The following is a 20,180-nucleotide window of genomic DNA, read 5'->3' on the forward strand; positions in this document are numbered from 1 at the left end:
TCAACAAAAGCCTAATAAACTCTTGTGAAACCTTCTAAAATCTGTGACATTGTGCTGTAAAACAGGACATGCAAGTCAAAGGCATAATTGTGTAGGCAGTGCTCTATAGTCTCCAAAAAGTATATGTGAACAAATCACAGCAATCAGGCAAAATGCATTGTTATCTAGCAATGACTATAGCCTCAAAAACATAGTGCTGATCCTATAAAGCAATCAAGGTGTTCTTGGTGGCAATATTTTAACCTGCGACATATTCAAAAAGTGACAGCAAATTCAAGGTCCGATTCCTTACCATCGACAGTTAGTGGCTTCAATTTCATCTGCCAAGTCAGCCGGAATGCAACGCCATTTATGACAATCATCACACAAAACCCACCCAACATCTATGGCAGTTGGTTCAACTATGCTAGCTTCATCCCCTTTTCCTACTTTATTCCCTTCGCCACCTTCCGTGACACTACTAGACACTTCCTCGCCAGCAGCACCATTGTCAAGATCTTTCTCAAGGACAGCTTGCTGGTTCTTGACTGCACTGTGCACTGACTCCAGACTTGCACAGACATCTCCATGAACTGGACCATTTTCTTCTTTGTCCTTATCTGACAATCTCCTTGTAGATCTTCCTTCTTGGCTGAACCCTGATATTCTCTCTCCTCTCAAACCATTATCAACTTTGCTTACGTTTTGCACAGTGGTCTCCTGTTTTGCACTCTCCAAGAGATGCTTGGCTGGAAGACTGGTTCCATCATCTGCCACAGCAGATTCAGCTCTTCTTGTGGCTTCTACCTTCAGTGTTTTTGCCTGAGAAGCAACTAAGTTTGTCCCAGCTGCATCCAGACGTTTCAGTCCACCTTGGCCCCGAAGCTTCCCTTTCCTTTGTACTAATGCATTAGGCATGTTATCCCCCCCTGCACCATGTCCTTGTTTCTTTTGAAAGGCTTTGGTTTGTAAAGTGGCGTTTTCTTCATCTTCACACTCAACAGTATCTGTAAGCTTTAACTTCCTTAACTTCAACTCTCTTTGTTCCTGTGTGTTCTTTCTAATGCCATGCTGTAGAACCACTTTGGCTGTTGTCTTTTTCTTAGGCTTTACATCCTCTGAAACACAAACAGCTGTCACAAGTTTACCCTGAGCATTCACCTCCACTTTGTTGTCATGAGAGCTTGCTGATCCTGTGTCCTCGGCTTCCAGAGTTGTATGCTTTAAAGGATGGGCCCCCGTAAGACCATTCCTCTTGACCTTAATCTTTGAGACTTTAGTGGTCAAAAATTGTGCCATGCTTTTAGCAGCCTCCTTTGGTCTCTTTCTTATCTGTTCATCAGTTATATGGGTGTTAGCCAAGTGCATTGCTTCTGCATCACTGTCAGTTGAATCCTCCTCCATAAACTTAACCTTTCTTGGGTGCCTCATTTTAACTGTCTGGTGACTACTTTTTTCGGCTGCAGCAACATTATTTGCTTTCCTCTTCTGAACATTCTTATGGTCACCCTGAGCAGCTCCACGTTCCTCCATATCAGCAGAAGGTTGAGAAAAAACCTTATCCTTGTTTCCATACTTGTGTGCTGCCTTTACTATTCTTTTGCGGCCGGTGGTTATGGCCGTAGCTCCTACAGTCAAATCCAAATGATTGATAGGCAGTGAACTCTCCTCCGACAATTTAGATTTGCAGTCAGTGGAGATTTTTGTTTTCCTAAAGTTGTTGGCAACTTGAAACAGATCGTCTTCACTGCTATCATCAGCATCATACAATGAGGCATCACTAAAGTACCCACTTTCATCTTCAAACCAACCAGTAAATATGGCACTATCTGCTGCTATGTTTACTGGCTGGCACAGAGATCTATCAACAAGCTTCCTCATGTTTCACCAGAAAATCTTCAGCAACCTGTATGTTGGACAAGGACAAAATCAACTCACGAGGCACTTAAAGGAAAGACACCAATAATCAGATTCCAAACTGTTATGCAACACAATACAGCACATGATTCCTCTTACACAACACAATACAAACACATGATTTTTCTTAACATACTACAAAACCCACTTTTCTCCTAGCACAGTTGTCTATAGATAAACGAGCAGCTAGTTACTGCAAAGTCCAGTCATTATTGGCCAATTTCATCAAACAGACAGAAGCCAAAGAAAAGGTAGCATAGACAGGCAGCAGACTTTTGGCATGAAGGATCAACTCAACTAACATCAGCCGGTAGTCCAGAAACATGCAGGCAGCTCTAGGTCTAGACATTGCAGAAAGCATACAGTTGATACAGGATAAGCATGCAGATCGAACTCACCAGGGACCACTCAAAGTAGGCAGCTATGGAAGTGTCTTGTAAGTTGCAGGTCATGGATCAAGTGGATATTCTGGTAGTTACTGGCCTATATCGATCAACTGCGGAGAAGCCAAACAACAGAAGAAGACGGGCTATAAAATGTAAGCATGGACAGTCAATTCACTTAACAAAGGCCAATAGTCATGAAACATGCAGGTAGCTCTAATGGTCTAGTAGACATTGCAGAAAGCAGACAGGTAATAGAAAATATGCATGCACATTGCAGACCCAACTCACCACAGACCACTCAGTGGTCGGTAAACAAATAGGCAATTACAGGACAGTCTTATAGGTGATGGATTGGTCATATGATTAACTGGACAGTCTAGCATTTATTGACCAAACAACAGAAAGCATAGGCAGGCAACAGAGTGTAGCATGAAGGATCAACTCACCTACCATCAGCCAATGGCTGAAAAACACACAGGAAGCTCTAATGTTCAAGTAGACATTGTAGACAGCATAAGCACAATAGAAGGTAAGTGATGCAGAGCAAACTCATGAAGGACCACTCAATAATTGATTTACAAATAACAATTACAGGCAGTCCTGTAGATCATGCAATCGTCATATGATCAAGTGGACAGGAGCCAAACAACAAACCGCCAACAAAAAAACAATTAAAAAGTCTATACTAGTAAACAGTTTTCAGTCAAGTGGCCTACTTTTGACACACTAAAATTCTCTCTTATGGTCTGTGGAATATACTGCCTAAGTTACAGCTATTGTAGCTACTACTCAAATCAGACCTTGCTACTTGATAAAATGAACCAAAATTTTACCTCCAGATGTTTATTTCCGAGGCATCTATTAATACAATTTTCTTTTCTCTGAAAATAAGAACCAGATTATCAACACCACCTGGAATGTCTGCACTTAAATAACAAGATGACAACAGTATTTTTTATTAGCCCCAGCCTAAAGACAATGAAATCATGCGCTATGACATGCAATAGCATCATATTGCAAGCCAAATCGGAGAAGTCAATCTACGTAGTGCGTAGTGCATATTCAACACTTACCATGGGTTCTCACTCCCAAGGAGACATTCAGAGTCTAGAGGGAGCTCTTTGTACTCCAGAACATTCAGAATGCAAAGGGAGCTCTTTCCACTCCAGGTGGAGTCATCTCGCCTCCTGTAGAGTCATTCCAGTCCCAGCAAGGGCCAATTACGTCTTCATTTGTTGTCTCACACCATATTGGGAAACATGATATTTAGGAGTTTTTCCTAGATTCTTGCCATGTCTCAAGTATTGAATATATGGAATGCTAACACCCCCTTTCATATCCTAGGAGAGGCTGAAGGCCAAGGAGATGCATGTGATGAAGCATGGAACAATGTGATAGAGGCTTTGTGACGCCAGAGGGGATCCAATCTCCACAACCATGCACCAAAGCCATACCACCTCATGAGTCTACCCCTGTCAATAAAAGAGCAATGGTAGACTGCTTCTTACTGCTCCAAGAAACTACATTAAATCCATGAGAGAACATATTTGGTAGTAGAACATCAAGAGACGGCATAGGATTACTTCATCCTATAAGAGTCCAATCGAAACCAATCTAAACCAATTCATCCTATAAGATTGCGTCATGGATGCAGCAATGGAAGCATAGAAAAATGCTGACATGGACAACTGAACACAAGACAGATGAGAGAGAAAAGAGAAAGCACAAGAACATAGCAAAAGAGAACTCAAAAACATGCTCAAGAAATGGAATCCATATACCAAACACGAGACAATCGCATACAACAATGAGCCACTAGCTACATGGGCAATGGCACTGGCTCCCTCTCTCCAACAAGGCCTGCCCTGGAATCTGCAAGTGATGAATGACTAGACTGTGGAGGAGGGAGCCAAATAAATAGGACAAAAATAATGCAATAAATGCATCAAGTTGGCAAGCATTTTCTGCTAGTTGGCTAAAAATAAATGCATAAATCATCAGCATCAAAATGGCATATAAAAAATACCCAAAATATCTAGAATGCCTCACCCACTGAACCTCATGCCCAAACTCACACATGAGCTAACTAGATTGCTAACACCCTCTCTCCGATCATGGGTGAACTAATACAATACAATGATACAATGATAATGACTCATCATAGCCCATACAACAAAGACCACCAAAATGGGAGCATGGATATTCGAGCAGTGGGTGATCAAGCCACCACCAAGGTGCCTCAAGGAGAACCTGATGTCCATGTCAATCATACCAATGTCAGAGTGAAGCAGTGCGGAAGCGTATGACCTAGACAGAGAGTGAACAAAGATAGAAGAGAACGAGAGAGAGAGAGTGGAACACACAAAATCTGCAATGAAGAAAGCTGTATAAGGAAGCAGATATGTACACAGGTGCAGAGTGTATGTTTGCATGTCTCCACCTCAAAGATCTCACACTATGTGAACCCCCATGGCAGTCTCCACGATTAGCAATCTGGAAACCTGAGATCAGAAACTGTAATAGTGTGTGCTGAAGACAAGCAATAAATAGCCTGCCAACAAATAGGAAAAATATGCTGTTAGCTGCATTTAATGCAGCTGACTGTACTGTCTGATTGGACCAGCTGACGTGGCGATCAGCTCTGCGCTCCCACATGGCACTCCTGCCTACTGATGTGGCACATCTGCAAACCGTACTAACATACCAGCACACACAAATGACAGGAAATGCTTGTCCAAAAGGTGACAATCTCCAACACCCCCTCTCAGATCTTGGACAAGGCAGAAGGCTAAGGGATCTGGAGTGTTGTTGAAGTAAAGCTTGAGGAAGCGCCTTCATAAACAAGTCTACAAGATTGTCCTCTAGCTTGCAATAGACCAAGGCACTAGTCTTATCCAGAATCTTCTCCCAAATGAAATGGTATTGGATCTCAATGTGCTTCGTCCGAGCATGGAATACAAGGTTTCGGGCCAAGGCAATGCAACGCTCATTGTCGCACTAAAGAACAATAGGATCTGTCTGCGATGGGTAGCAAAGCTCCTCCAAGAGCCTACAAAGCCACACTGTCTCACACATGGTAGAAGACGCCGCCCGATGCTCCACCTCAGTCGAAGATAGGGCAACTGTGGGTTGCTTTTTGCTGCTCCAAGAAACAACATCGACACCCAAGGAAAAGAAATAACCAATCGTGGACCTCTAATGATCCACATCACCAGCCCAATCTGAATCACTCCATCCTAGAAGTACCAAGTCTGCATCACCTGTACCTGCTAGATAATAGATCCCAAGATCAAGGATCCCCTGAAGGAACTTCAAAATCCTTTGAGCAGCCTACCAATGCACCATCTTGGGTTCACTCATGAACTCAGCCAGCACACCTATAGCATAACATAAGTCAACACAAGTATTGAGAAGCCAGATCAAGGAGCCAACCAACTGCCTATAATGGGTAGCATCCGCCAAAGGAGAATAGGAATGAGTTGTAGCCTTCCAGTTCGGATCCATAAGAGTCATAATAGACTTGCATCCCTCCGTCTCGCGCGTAGTCAAGAGCTCCTGCACATACCGTTGCTGGGAAATAAAGATCCCCCTTGGAGTCTGATAGATCTCATGACCTAGAAAGAAATGAAGAAGACCTATATCCATCATCTCAAACTTCTCATAAAGTGCTACCTTCATCTGCTCGATCATCTAGGCATGGTCACTTGTCACAGTCAAGTCGTCCACATAAAGGACAACACACGACCTCCACCTAAGGTGTAACATCAAGCTAGGGGTCGGCCTTGGAATGCCAATACCCCAATCTCTCTTGGATGAACGAGTCAACCTTCTCATTCCAAGTACAGGGAGCCTGCTTAAGGCCATAGAGAGCCTTCCTCAACCTATACACCTTACCATCAGAAGAACCAAAGCCTAGAGGCTGCTCAAAATAGATCTCCTCCTCCAACTCCCCATTCAAGAAGGCACACTTCACATCCAACTGAAAGACCGGCCATCTCCTCTGGCTAGCCAAGGCAAGAACTACACGAATAGTAGCCATCCGAGTTGTAGGGGCAAAGGTATCATGAAAACCAATACCTAGGCATTGTGCAAAACCTTTAGCAACAAGACGGACCTTGTACTTCTCCAATGTGTCATCACTGCGGTACTTGGTCTTGAAGACCCATTTAACTCCAATGATCTTCTTATGAGAAGGCTTAGGCACAAGGTGCCAAATGCCCTTCCTCTCAATTGACTCTAGCTCCTGCTCCATCGCTTGCCGCCAATGATCATGCTGTAAAGCCTCCTTCACTGAGGTGGGCTCCCAATCCTGCATGGCACGAGTCAACAAACAATAATTAGTGTACACAAGCTTGGTGTGGTGTGTTTGGTTACTCCAAGAACGCCGCAGGCCATCCTACAACTGCCGCTCCTCAGGGACTCCCTCAATCCCTACATCATGAAGAGTATCACGAGCTCAATGAGGAGGAGGCCAAATCACTCCTCGATGCTCTCCATCTCTTGAAGTCTCTAGAAGGTCCACCAACTATTGAAGCTCAATCAATGAGTCCAGTGGCTGAGAGCTAAGCTCCTCATCCGAAGAAGAATCCTCAAGAGGCACAGGCTCCAAAGAGACAGTCTTGCTAGCGCCCAGCTATCACCAAGATCTCCAAGAACGGGGTGTTCCTCACCCCCTTCTGAGGCTGGAACTTCCACGAACCGAACATCACAGCTTGTATAGACATCTTGCTTAACGGGATCATAAAATTGGTAGCCTTGAGACTACGAGCTATAGCCCACAAACACTTGTCTTTTGGAAATTGTTTCAAATTTGTCATGCTGTGTTTTCGAAATGTGAACACACGCGTCACATCCAAAAACACTAAAATAAGAAACATCTAGCTTAGACCCAAATTACGCCTCATAAGGGGTCACACCAACAACAACGGAAGTAGGGGATCGATTAAGAATGTGGACTATAGTGGCCATAGCCTCAGCCCATAGGCAATGAGGTGTCTATCGATCATAGTATGGGCTATCTCAATCACATTGCGATTCTTCTGCTCCAATATGCCATTCTCCTAAGGTGTTTGCACTGGGCAAACTCTTGGTGGATACTACAATGTGCACAAAAACAAGCAAGTCATTAGAAACAAATTCTCCGCTCTTATCCGATCGTAAGGTCTTTAGTTTCCGCCCCGATCGGTTCTCCTCAAATAGCAACCAATCCGTAAAGTTGGAGAGAGCCTCCAACTTCAGCTTCAAAAAATAAGCCCATGTCATCCTACTGTAATCATCCACAATTAGCATGAAATACAAGCTCCCTCTAAGGGACTCTGTTCTCATTAGTCCACAAAGATCAGTAGAAACAAGCTCCAAGGGTGATGAAGGCTGCTTCAAAGTCTTACTGGAAATAGCATCACGAGTTTGCTTCCCACGGATGCAAGATACACAAGGCTGCTGGCTCACCACAATATCCAGCACGCTGTCCCTTAGACCCCTCCTCCTTTTCTTTTGATCCTTCCCCTTCTTCTGAGAGGACTGACCAACCAATGCCTCCGATTTAGAAGCATTGGTCCCTTAACAACTACTCCTCATGGTCCAAGACCATAGAAACCAACTCCTCCCAACAAAGAGTCTCTGACCACATTGAGGCAATCAAGGTAGAATAAAAACAACTAAAGCAAGGCAGTAACTGTGAAAGAAGAGTTATCACCATGTTTTTAAAAGTGATCACCATCCCTATATTGTATACCTGCATCTGAAGCTGCCTCAACTTGTTAATATGCTCCTACATAGAAAATGACTTATTGACAATCGTGGTCCTCATCTATACTTCCAAAGAAACTCATTTCATGACGATCATGCGATTATACACCTGATCAAGCTGCAACCATATCACCCAGGCCACTATCAAATGCTCTATATAAGAGATCACAGTTGTAGTGCATGAGAGAAATAAAAAGGAGCGAATGCAAGCATTTAGTTTGTCCCAATGTGCCTGAGCCTTTGCCAAACCCAACTTATCACTTGAAGAAAGTCAGGACTCGTCTTGAGAAGAAGGATGATCGATAGCCTCCATAACAAGCTCTGCCAAATCAGAAGACTCCAAAATGGCAAGCATCATAACCCACCATATGCGGTAGTTCTCACCATCAAGCTTTTGATATGATGGAAGAGCTGATAACACGGGCACCTTCCGGTCCATGATCGCCTGAAACTCTATCTCGACCTCAAAAGACATCTTCACCTGCAATGTCTGCACAAAACACAAGAAACAGCCCCCTCTGACTGCATGTATGCAACTTGCTAGGGCTTTTCGCTGCTTATCCCGCTCCTTCACCCACCGAGGGCGATGAAAAGGTAAAATCTACACTTAAGGCCCAAAACACAGCCTTCTTCCTTCTCAAACAGCAAAAATCAGCAGCAGCTTCAGCAACTCTGCTCCTTTCTCGCACGCCCATGCTCGCCTCAGCCTTATTCTAATGCACAGCCCTCTTGCTCGCCCTTGAATACTAAAAACACAGCCTTGTGTCACGCTGAAATCTCCTCTTCAGGTAGGTCCACATCAGTCCTTCAATGCTCTGATACCATGTCAAAGTGCAACAATGCGGAAGTATATGACCAAGACAAAGAGTGAACAAAGAGAGAAGAGAGCGAGAGAGAGAGACAATGAAACACAGAAAATTCCAACAAAGAATGTTGTATAAGGAAGTAGATATGTACATGGGCGCAGAGTGTATGTCTGCGTATGTCTCCACCTCAAAGATCTCCACAATCAGCAATCTGGAAACCTAAGATCAGAAACTATGAAAGTGTGTGCTGAAGACAGGCAATAGATAGCCTACCAAAAAATAGGAAAAATATGCTGTCGGCTGCATTTAATGCAGCCAACTATACAGTCCGACTCCATAAAATCGTCCGACTAGACAACTAACGTGGTGATCAGCTCTACGTTGCCATGTGGCAGGAGTGCCTACTGACATGGTACACCTGCAAACTGTACTGACATACTAGCACACACAAATGACAAGAAATGCATGTCCAAGAGGTGACAATCTCTAACGACCAAAACCTAAAAATAGAAAATAAGCACAGTACCTATCTGTGTCTCTCAACAATGCCTCATAGTACCATACATGACCACCTTGTCAAAAATGCCTTTGAGCATACACGAACATGGATTCCTCACCTTTGGCCAAGACCGTCAAAGTGTCCCCTACTGTGAGCTCGAACTAGGAGCCAATCCCGCTCTCTATCAAGTAATAGCCCATCATAAACCTGGAAGTCAATCCTAGCCCCAAGATGTCAAAACCTACCAGACTTTGGGCGATGCTTCAAGGAAGTCCCTCTCTAGAACCTATGCATCTATATACTTGTATAAATGAGGCTCACCAACCCCACCTCACCACCCTCTCACACTACCTTTGTGGCATGGGACAGTCATAAGTGATGACCGCATCAACTGCACTAGTAAGTAGTAGAAGGAGGGCCACCCAAGCTCTTCCCTTGATCTAAAGAAGATGATCCCTTCCGTGCCTTGGCCTTGGCCACTGGATTTGAGATAGAGTCAAAGGAGGATGACTCAGTAGCAGAGGAATCCACGTACTATTGCTTCTTCTCCTCCTCCTTTCTCGAAGCCGCTAACTCTTTGCAATCCTTGCACAAGTGTTCCTTCTTACCATTGTAATAGCACTGGGCCTTTGAATTTTTCTTATTGTCGCCCCTCTCTAAATCGACAAATGCCTTGTTAGAGCCACCATACAGAGATGGAAGCCTCCCCTATAAAACCACACAAAGATGTCTCATGCTCAAGTAGCATCGAGAACATAAGTGTAAAGCTTATTGGCATCAATGACATTTGGGCCCGCAAAGCATTGGCTACGCCATCAAACTCTAGGGGGAGCTTGTAGAGCACAATCCCCACAAGATGAGCCTCTAGAAGAGCCAACTGCATGTGACAAAGTTGATCATGTACTTGTGTAAGACGGAGCAAGAATGACTAGGCAGTATCCTTTGGCTCAAACTTCATCTGCTAAAGCTGTCCATAGAGGGTAGCTACATGCATAGTCAAGGGAGTCTCATACAACATCTAAAACTTTGCCTAGATTGCTAAAGCTATCTTGCAAGAGGTGACGCCAATAGAACTTCTTTAGAGATACAATAGAGAAGAGTAGAATATGAACGAGCATCATCGAAATCCGTTGTAAGCGCAACTTTCTCATAGTTGTCCTTGTCAAAATCAACTAGAAGAGGAGTGGGGTGCTAAGGATCCTCAATAGCTCCAAAAATAACGTACCACAAGCACTTCTAGACAAACCAAGCTTTCATAACAGCACTCCATGTTAAGTAATCACGGCCGTGAAGTTTGTCATCAATAGAACATAGAGGGGCCATCTAGAAAGAGAAGAGAGAGAGAGAGAGGGTGTGTCTGTGTGCAACCAAAGCATAGCAAAGACTACACTAAATGGAGTTCACGTAGTGAAGAAAGAAGCTAATCACAAAAATGATTGATGCATAAGGAAAAATCAGATTAGACATGGAAAAATCAATTAAAATCAGCAAGGGCAGCCTGAAAGCACTATTGCTAGCCTGCAAGAAATGAGAAAACTGAAAAGGCACATGCAAAATGTCAAAACGCAAGCTCCCGCAGCATTAAATTCATAAACGTAGGTTTTGCTAATGAAAACGCAAAATTGGGGGTAGTAGACAATCACATGGTTAAGTAAATGTTGCACATGCGAGGTGTAACCAGGGTTAGAGTAAATTTATGAGCCTAGAACCCAAGGAAATCACGGGATGTCAAAGGCATAAGTTATGCCACACAAGTACTTGGTGGTATCTAGTGCCAGTTGTTGGCCTAGGTCATTCATTTGGCCATAAGTGTCAGTTGGTGACACTAGAGAAGTGGCGTTTAATGGTACACAACGCCAATCTGATGGACAAAGATAGTGCAGAGACACTTGAGAATGAAAGTTGCCTAGCTAATTTAATTATTGGCCAGTCGAATTATTTTTTAGGACACCGAAATAATTCTTAGATTAATTTTCAGCATTTAAAGACTGAAAATTAATATTTATTTATAGATAATGCTAGAAAAACCATTTGGAAAGGTTATCACTTGTCAAAAATGCACATCTTTAGAGGCTCTGGAGAGGCATTTTTTGTGTATTCAGCCTGCAAGAGAGAGGAAGGAGATGCTACTCCTCTAATTTGCAGCCATTGGAGGACCTTCTAAGGTAGCTAGGGGCAAGAGAAGACCAATCAACGGCAGTGACAGCATCTACAAGCTATTGAGACAGGGCAGTGTCAAAAGTGGGGCAACAATGGAAGCATAAACAACATGCTGAAATAAACTGTTGAAACACAAGACAAGAGAAAGAATGAATGAATGAACACAAATACAGATGAGAACTCAAATGTATGCTCGGGAATTGCTTTTGCCAAATGAGTTGAGCTCATGAGAAATAGACATGTCACATGACAATCTTGCAATGTTTTTTTTTAATAAGATTCTTTGTGAGTCTTATGATATACTATGATTGGCTGGTAATTTTCAACGTGTGTTGGGTATATGGAATGGTTGAGCGACAGTGCACAATGTTGTGTTAACTATGATGCCTTGCGGAAATTCCAATCCACTATTTTGCTTTAGATGCATTTGGCGGTGCAATCGACAACAATTGCAAGGATTTTAATAAGGGGAAGGATTGTCATGAGGACATGTATTTTGGAAACCAAACTTAACATGTGGATTAATGTTTAATCACATGGTTAAGTAAATGTTGCACATATGAGGTATAACTAGGATTAAAGTAAATTTACAAGTCCAGGACCTGAGGAAATCACGGGATATCAAAGGCAAAAGTTGTTGTAAGTTATGCCACGCATGTACTTGTGGTATCTAGTGCTAGTTGGCCTAGGTCATTCATTTGGTTCATAAGTGTCAATTGGTAACACTAGAAAAGTGACATTTAATGGTACTTTACACTAATCTGATAGTCAAAGATGGCACAGAGATACTCGAGAATGGAAGTTACCTAGCCAATTTAATCATTGGCCAGCCAGATTATTTTTCAAGGCACCGAAATAATTATTAGATTAATTTCAAGATTTAAAGACTGAAATTTAATATTAAATTATAGTAATACTGGACAAACCATTTAGAAAGGCTGCCACTTGTCAAAAATGCCGATGCAAGATTGAAAAACCTCTTTAGAGACTGGAGAGAGGCATTTGAGTGGACTCAGTCTACAAGAGAGAGAGAGAGAGAGAGAGAGGAGATGTTGCTGGTCTCATTTGCAGCCATTGAAGGACCTTCTGAGATAGCCAGGGGCAAGAGAAGATCAATCAACAATAGGTGACAGCATCCACTAGCTATTGAGACAGGGCAGCAACAGTAAATGACTGATTTTCTTCAGCTCTTTGCATCTACAAGCTATTGAGCCAGTGCAACAACAATAAATGACATTTTCTTCAGTTCTTTGCGAAGAAGGTTTGAATTTTCTCTCTCCTCAGCATTCTCTCTCATCTCCCATCCTTTCTATAACCTTGCTCTAAAGATTACAGCATTGAGATCACCAGAGGTTAAGAAATTTCAGATTTCTCTACTGTAAACCCTAATCTACAGTAAAAATTAGGGTTTAGCAACAACCTCGAGAAGCATGCCAAAAATTGAAAGCTCCAAGACTTGGATTCAGCAGGGCTGAAGCTATTTTTAGTCAAATTCAAGTGGAGAAACCAGCAAATCAATGAATTTGGGGCATTTTCCATCTCCATCAAAGCAAGTGAAGGCCAATTGAGTGCTAAAATCAAGGGACAAATCAGATTGAAGACTTGCTGGTCATTTTGGACAACAAGAGAAGTTGGAATACCGAAAGGAATTGGGAGAATCCCATTGTACATCAACTTCTTCTTCAAGTTAAATAAATACCGAAATGTGCGTAGGGCCAACAGGGTGTCCAATGTCCAAGATTATATGGTAAAGTGTGCATTTCAGTTTTGTGATTTTGTTAATTGTTGTAGTCAATGCTTAATCAGGTTATCTACCACCCTATCCGAGGAGGAAGGCTGGTTTCAATAACCCATTTCCACAATAGTCCACTCATAGAGCTGAGACTCCTATGAGACTGATTCACGTTAACCTTTGTGGACCAATGTCCACTACCGCCTTGAATGGCACACTTTATTTCTTTATTATTGCGGACAATTTCTCTAGATACATGTGGGTGTACTTTCTCAAGTATAAGTCAGATGCTTTCATGTATTTTTCTGCTTGGGTGTTGATAGTTCATAAGCAACTTAGACATCGTGTTGGTTGGATGAGATGTGATAGGGGTGGCAAGTTTACCTCCCATGAGTTCTCCAAGTTTCTGCAGGAACATGGCATCTCCCACCAACTCACCTCTACTAACTCCCCCTCACAAAATGGAGTCATAGAGAATAGGAACGAGACAATCATGAACATGGCCTGCTCTATGCTACTAGCAACAGAGCTCCTTGATCGTCTATGGGTCAAGGCTATTAACACCTTAGTATACATCCTCAACCGATATCCGACTATGGTTATCCCTAAGCGGACCCATTACGAGGCCTTTTTAAGCAATTGGCTTCTAGTGTCCAGACTCCCACTTTAGAGTCTTAGAGTATCATGCCTACACATACACTCCTAATGACCACATAGGAATGCTCACTCCCCAAGCTAATCTCTTGATCTTCGTAGATCACTCCCTCAAAGCGAAAGTCAACCATTTGTTCGATCCTCAAACAAACATGGTGATCATTAGGAGAGAGATAGTATTTGACAAGGGGATATAGTGCAGTCTTCTGCACTAGACTCAAACCGATTCCTCATCCTATACCATCAGCAAAAGTGCCTATTGAACTAGGACTTCTTCCCGCTCCTAATCCACCTACAGATTCTTCAACTCCCAGGACTTATTACCTCACTAGTACTAGCAAACCATGCAGAATTCAAGGATCCTTCCACCAGATTCCACTTTGGAGGGCCCTAGAAGATCTGCTCCGCTTGCACCTTAGGCTTCATTTGCATCATTATTTAAAGGTGATTATATCGTGTATTCTAAACCAGATAGTTAGCAAGAGGCTCTTTGGCACCCCCAATGGCAAGAGGCTATGAAAAAGTAGCTAGAGAGTATTGACCGAAATGAAACTTGGACCTTGGTGGACCATCCTAGCCACAAGAAAGTAATCGGGACGAAGTGGATTTTTCAAACTAAGCCAAAAGCTGATGGAACTTTAGATAAATACAAGGCTCGCCTTGTAGTGTAAGGGTTTTGATAGAAGTAAGGTATTGACTATGAAGAGGCATTTGCTCCTACTATGCAATTGATATCATTCCGTTTGTTGATTGCACTAGCCACTCTCCGTGGTTGGTTGATCTATCAGATGGATATCAAAAGTGCCTTTCTGAACGGTTATCTTTTGGAGAAGGAAGTCTATGTGGAGCAGCCACCTAGGTTTTCTTCTACTAACCAAAAAGATAAGGTCTTTCGCCTTTTGCAAAAATCTCTTTATGGAGTGAAACAAGCACTGCAGTCTTGGTTCCAGAGAATGGATGAGTTCCTTCGAACTCAAGGGCACCATTTTATCCCTTATGACCCAAACTTGTATGTACGTACCACTTCAGAGGGGGTCAACTATATCCTGCTTTATGTAGATGTTTTGTTTATTACTGGCTCCAAATTTTGCTGCCATTGTAGAAACTAAGGCCAAGCTTTGTGCTATTTTTGAAATGACAGACATTGGTTTGTTGGGAATGGAGGTAATTTGTTTTGAGGGTTGTATTTTTGTGTCTCAATAGAAGTATGCTCTTAAGCTAAAGGAATAGTATTGCTCCGACCAGACATGGCTTATAGCCATACCACTTGATCCCACAATCCACTTCTCTAAAGATACCATAGAACAACCTTTTGATGAGCAAATCTATAGATCTATAGTAGGAAAATTTCTCTAGTTGATTCTCTAGTTGATTCATACTAGGCCAGATCTAGCTAGCTCAATTGAAAATGGAGGTAATTTGTTTTGAGGGTTGTATTTTTGTCTCAGTAGAAGTATGCTCTTAAGCTAGAGGAATAGTATTGCTCCGATCAGACATGGCTTATAGCCATACCACTTGATCCCACAGTCCACTTGTCTAAAGATACCATAGAATGACCTTTTAATGAGCGCGCCTATAGATCTGTAGTAGGGAAACTTCTCTAGTTGATTCATACTAGGCCAGATCTAGCTAGCCAGTCAGTCTGATCACTCAGTATTTCACTACATCTTGCATGTCACATTAAATTACTTATCTGTATTTTGAGATGTGTTCGGTGTATGTATGCTTATGATTTCACATATGATTTTGGTCTATGTTGGCATGGCTACACTCATTCAGATGGGGCAAGAGACTCCAACACACAGCATTCCCATGGCAACTACCTCTTTACCTTTGGCACAACTCCCATTTCTTACTCAAGCCATATACAAGAGATGGTAGCAACTTCCACAGCCGAGACTAAGTATTGGGCATTGTTTGATGGTATCACTAAGGCCATCTCCCTAAGGAGTCTATTGGGAGCACTTTATTTCCCATGCAACTCTCCTACCGTTGTCTACTATGACAACCAGAGTGCCATTGCCCTTGCGGGCAATCCAATCATCACGCCATGGACACAACATATGGAACTCCACTTCCACTTCACCAGAGAGCAAGTTGAGCTAGGGGTATACGCCTAGAGTTTGTACCATCATCCAACAACTATACAGACATATTGACCAAAGTGGTCAATCAATCGATGTTGCACTATATTCTACCTGACATCAACTTGGGTACACCGCCCCCTACTTCTTTAGCTTGACACGGAGAGGGTGCAAGCCTCCAACTTTCCCTTCCAATTTGAGAGGGGACAGCTTTCTTCCTTCGGTACTATGAGCATATGGTTTTCCAGTCTTTGATTCAAACATTCAATATTTTGTACTCTTGTATTCTCATCCGCACCATCAGGATGATGTGATTGCAAAAGGACATTCAACAAGTGAATGATTCCTCTGTGAGGCATTGTTCAATGGCAACATTTTCATTGCACTTTGCTTAAGCATGTCATCATTGCATTTCCCTTACGTTACCCCGTACATAGCATTCTATTCTTATAAACAAGCATATGTGCACATTTACCCCTTTCTGGTCTTCTGAGTGGTCGACTCTAGATCCACCATATTCATGGACATTCTATGGCAATTCTTTAAGGCTCTCTCCCTTTGCTTGCTTGGCTTGTCTAGCTTACTTCCGCCCATCTTTTTTGCCTCTCCACATACGCACCATATTTGCTTCACCCACCCTTAGCCCCTTCCTTTGTCATCAACACCCAATAATGGTAGTGATATCTTATTTGTTTTATGAAGGTCTTGCTGACCATCTTTTTTGTTAGTCGGGTCAGATACTTAATCGACCACAATCCATATTTTCTAAACAAGCAATCCATCAACCAACAACCAAAAAAATAATAAACAAATAAATAAATCGTCAAGGTAAAGCTGCAGCCTGCAACAATTGAGGATGGTCTACCAAGTCATCATCTTCCATCCATTTGGCATCTATTGGTAGATAATTCTAAAATTTCACCAAGTATCTCCTAGAAACTTTATCTCTAATCTCTCTCTTCTTATATGTCAACATCTACACGACTCCCCAACCTCAAGCTGAATTTAGCAGATACATCCTGTGGCACATCACCATGAAAATATCTCAACAAGCTCATATCAAAGGCATTATTAATCCACCAATGTGGAGGCGATTTCAGCCTGTAAGCAACATCACTAATCTTCTCTAACACCTGGAAGTACTCAAGTTGGGATATAATCTCTCTCTACCTTTCATCTTTTTCAGCCTTGCCTTTTCAAAACGCAACAATACATAGTCACCTTCTGCAAACTATGAAGCACATCTATGGTAGTCAGCTGCCCTCTTTTGTTTTTTCTATGATCTTTGAAGTACATACTTAACATTTCATTGACTACATCCATATTCTCCACATAGTGATCGGCCTCAAAGATCTTATCCATATTGTGGAAAATAAAAGGAACTTTCTTGTCACCTTCCACAACTTTAAATGACGCCTTACCTATGGAACTATACACTATATTATTATATGCAAACTCAACCAAAGGCAAGTATTGCTCCCATTGTGTCTTGTGATTTGATGTATAGCACCTCAAAATATCTGACACTGTGAAACTAGCTTCTTTAGACTAAACATCTGTTTGCGGAAGAAAAAACATAAAGAAAATTTCAGCATGGTATCCATGTTCTCAAATAGTCCCTTTCAAAACAAATTAGTCATCCGAAGATTTCGATCATTAATGATTAACTTTAGCATGCCATGAAAATAAGTGTTGCATAATTAACCATGATATATGATCAACCTTTATTTTCTTCCTCACCAAAATGAAATGGGCCTACTTATTAAACCTGCAAATCATAGTCCATATCCCATCATTCCCTATAGATATTCTAGAAAGGTAACTGCAATAAACCCAATATCTTCAGTCTATTATACTTAACCTTTTGACATATTATGCATGTCCTAACAAACCACAACATCATGCCTCAAAGCAGGCCAATAGAAAAAGTGCTCCATTGCCTTAACTATAGGCTGTAGCATCTGTACCTCGATGCCCTACAAAGGGAGGAGTATGACTCTCAGTCATCATCTTTTGGCCTCAACCCCTTTGTCACACATAGCCATCTATGCATTATAACCATCTCTAAACAAACAATGCTCATGCCTCTTGCCATTACAAAGCTGACCATATACATTACCCAAATCCCAATCAACAACACACTAATTCTTCATGGGGAACTCAATGTGATACACAAGATTAGCAGCTGAAATCTGGGGTTTACGAGACAATGCATCAGCCACTACATTCTTTTTCCCACCTATACCCATTGCATTAGATGGGATGCCCCAACATCTCTTGATCCACACTTTATCACATCATCATGCACTTATGCACCTATGTATTCATTGGCAAGAGAAGCAAGAAGACTACCATGCCAGCCCAGACTGGGTGCCTTCCTTTTCTCTTCAGTTCGTGCTTGCTCCATGATGACATCAAAGCCAAAGTTTAGATCCATCAACTAGTGATGCATTAGTAACTTGTAGTCAGTGTTCAACAGAAACACTTGCTCCAGTCTACACCCTGATCCGTTCACATGGCCCACATGTATGTGAGACATTCAATCAGCGAGCCCAAGTTCAAGCAGCATACCCCGGATGAAGAAAATTCGGTTGTTTTTCGCAGTTTCAGACCTAACAGTCAACAAGACTTTGTGCCTTGATAATGCCCATTTTTGGGTGGACAGAATTCACTCCCACAGAAGAAATCCAATCACAGCATTCATCTTCAAGGTTATGTGCAGGTGGGTAAGAGTGCAACTGATCTGCGTTGTGTCTGTGTGTAAACAGTCATGGATGCTGGCGCAATGTAACTGAGCACAATTACGGCCTTTCAAATTTTCAGATGGAACTTGTGCAGAGGACTTCCAGCCAACGAGATGAAGAGACCGAACAGAGAGAGTCAATGGCATCGGCAGAGAGGCGTCAACTTGTGACAATATGTTGCTCCCCTGTGGAGCTTGTAACTGTATAAGGACGGTCATGTTTGTGAGACTGGGAGCCTATGCTAACCTTTCCGTACTTGCAACTCTGTCAGATAGAATGAGATGTTTCCTTGAAGTTGTAATTATCAATGTTATTATGGGCAGTGTGTTGCTCTGCTATTGAGCGTTTTATTTTTTTACAACAGTATACAGATTGAGAGCCAGCCTTATACTTGAAATTGCAATTGGCAATGTTGTTAGCAAAAATGGGTTACCTCAAGGTATGTGCAAATCCTCACAAAATAACCGATTCGAGTCTGCCGGATGATGGGCGGGGGCGGACATTTTTGCGATTACAGGGGAAGAAATCGTGTGCAATGCCGAATCCCAATTCGCCTCAGGGAGCAGAAGAGAGGGCGCCAATTCGGTCTCCCAAGCTGCACGGAAGCCGCCGTGGACAACCCATCAGCGCAATCCTGACAGAAACTATCTCTGTGGGCAACCCACAAAAACAAGAGGGAAAATAAATCAATAAATAAAGATCGTCGTTCACGCTCTGTGGCGATTTGAGCGCAAAACCATGCTCTGCGGAGTTGGGGGCATTAAATTTTTTTATTTTATTTATTTATTTCATGTTTAGGTATCTTTTTTTTAATAATTATATATGTGTGTGTGTGTGTGTGTGTGTGTGTGTGTGTGTGTGTGAGAGGCTTCACTCAATCATAATCATAATTGTCCTCCCTTTGCTCTAAGCTCAGATCATTGAGATTATGGGTATTTGTCGCTTTAGACTTGGGTGGACCTTAACCATACATGATGGTAACAATTCATGATGGAACTTTTCTCGGAATTGAACCCTTGGCCTGGTTGACCCAATGGCTACAACCATGACACTCTCAAGACATTAGATAGTTCTTACACAAATTCCACTCTACTATAAGAACTATGACCACACATTTCATAGAATTCTCGACGTAATATTTTTTTTGAATTAATAGACAATGGTAACAATTCATGATGGAACTTTTGGAGGAATCGAAACCTTGGCCCAGTTCACCCAATGGGTACAACCATGACATTTTCAAGATGTTAGATCATGCTTATGCAAATTCCACTCTACTATTGGAATTATGACTACGGGTTCCACTGAACTATCGATGAAATATTTTTTTACATTAATAATGTGAATCATACTGAGATTAATACTAGAAAATATTTACACACGCATCTAATCGATGCCATCGGGAATAAGTCCCAATAAGCAAGGTTGCTACAAACCTTTCTCAATGATTTATAACCAATCTTGTTCCCAT

At 42.2% G+C, this 20,180-nt stretch overlaps 1 protein-coding gene across 3 annotated transcripts in view; it reads right to left on the reverse strand.

The window, feature by feature from the left end:
* The window catches only part of LOC148011871 (uncharacterized), a 58,090-nt gene extending 38,651 nt beyond the window's left edge, over window positions 1-19,439 (reverse strand). For 2 of the 3 annotated variants that reach the window (XR_015689251.1, XM_087669867.1), the window contains exons 1-2: window positions 19,143-19,439; window positions 293-1,885 (exon numbers count right to left, since the gene is read on the reverse strand). Coding sequence is in view for 2 of the 3 variants with exons in the window: in XM_087669867.1 (XP_087525993.1) it covers window positions 293-1,860 (1,568 nt within the window). In the remaining variant the exon portion in view is untranslated. Of the gene's footprint in view, window positions 1-292; window positions 1,886-2,294; window positions 2,393-19,142 lie in introns of all 3 variants that reach the window. The other variant, XM_087669868.1, reaches the window with a different exon arrangement.
* Window positions 19,440-20,180: the final 741 nt, after the last annotated feature.

This window comes from Lygodium microphyllum, chromosome 28 (assembly GCF_053477565.2).
Source record: "Lygodium microphyllum isolate KBCC chromosome 28, Lygodium_microphyllum_v1.1.10, whole genome shotgun sequence".
NCBI classification, from domain to species: Eukaryota; Viridiplantae; Streptophyta; class Polypodiopsida; order Schizaeales; family Lygodiaceae; genus Lygodium; species Lygodium microphyllum.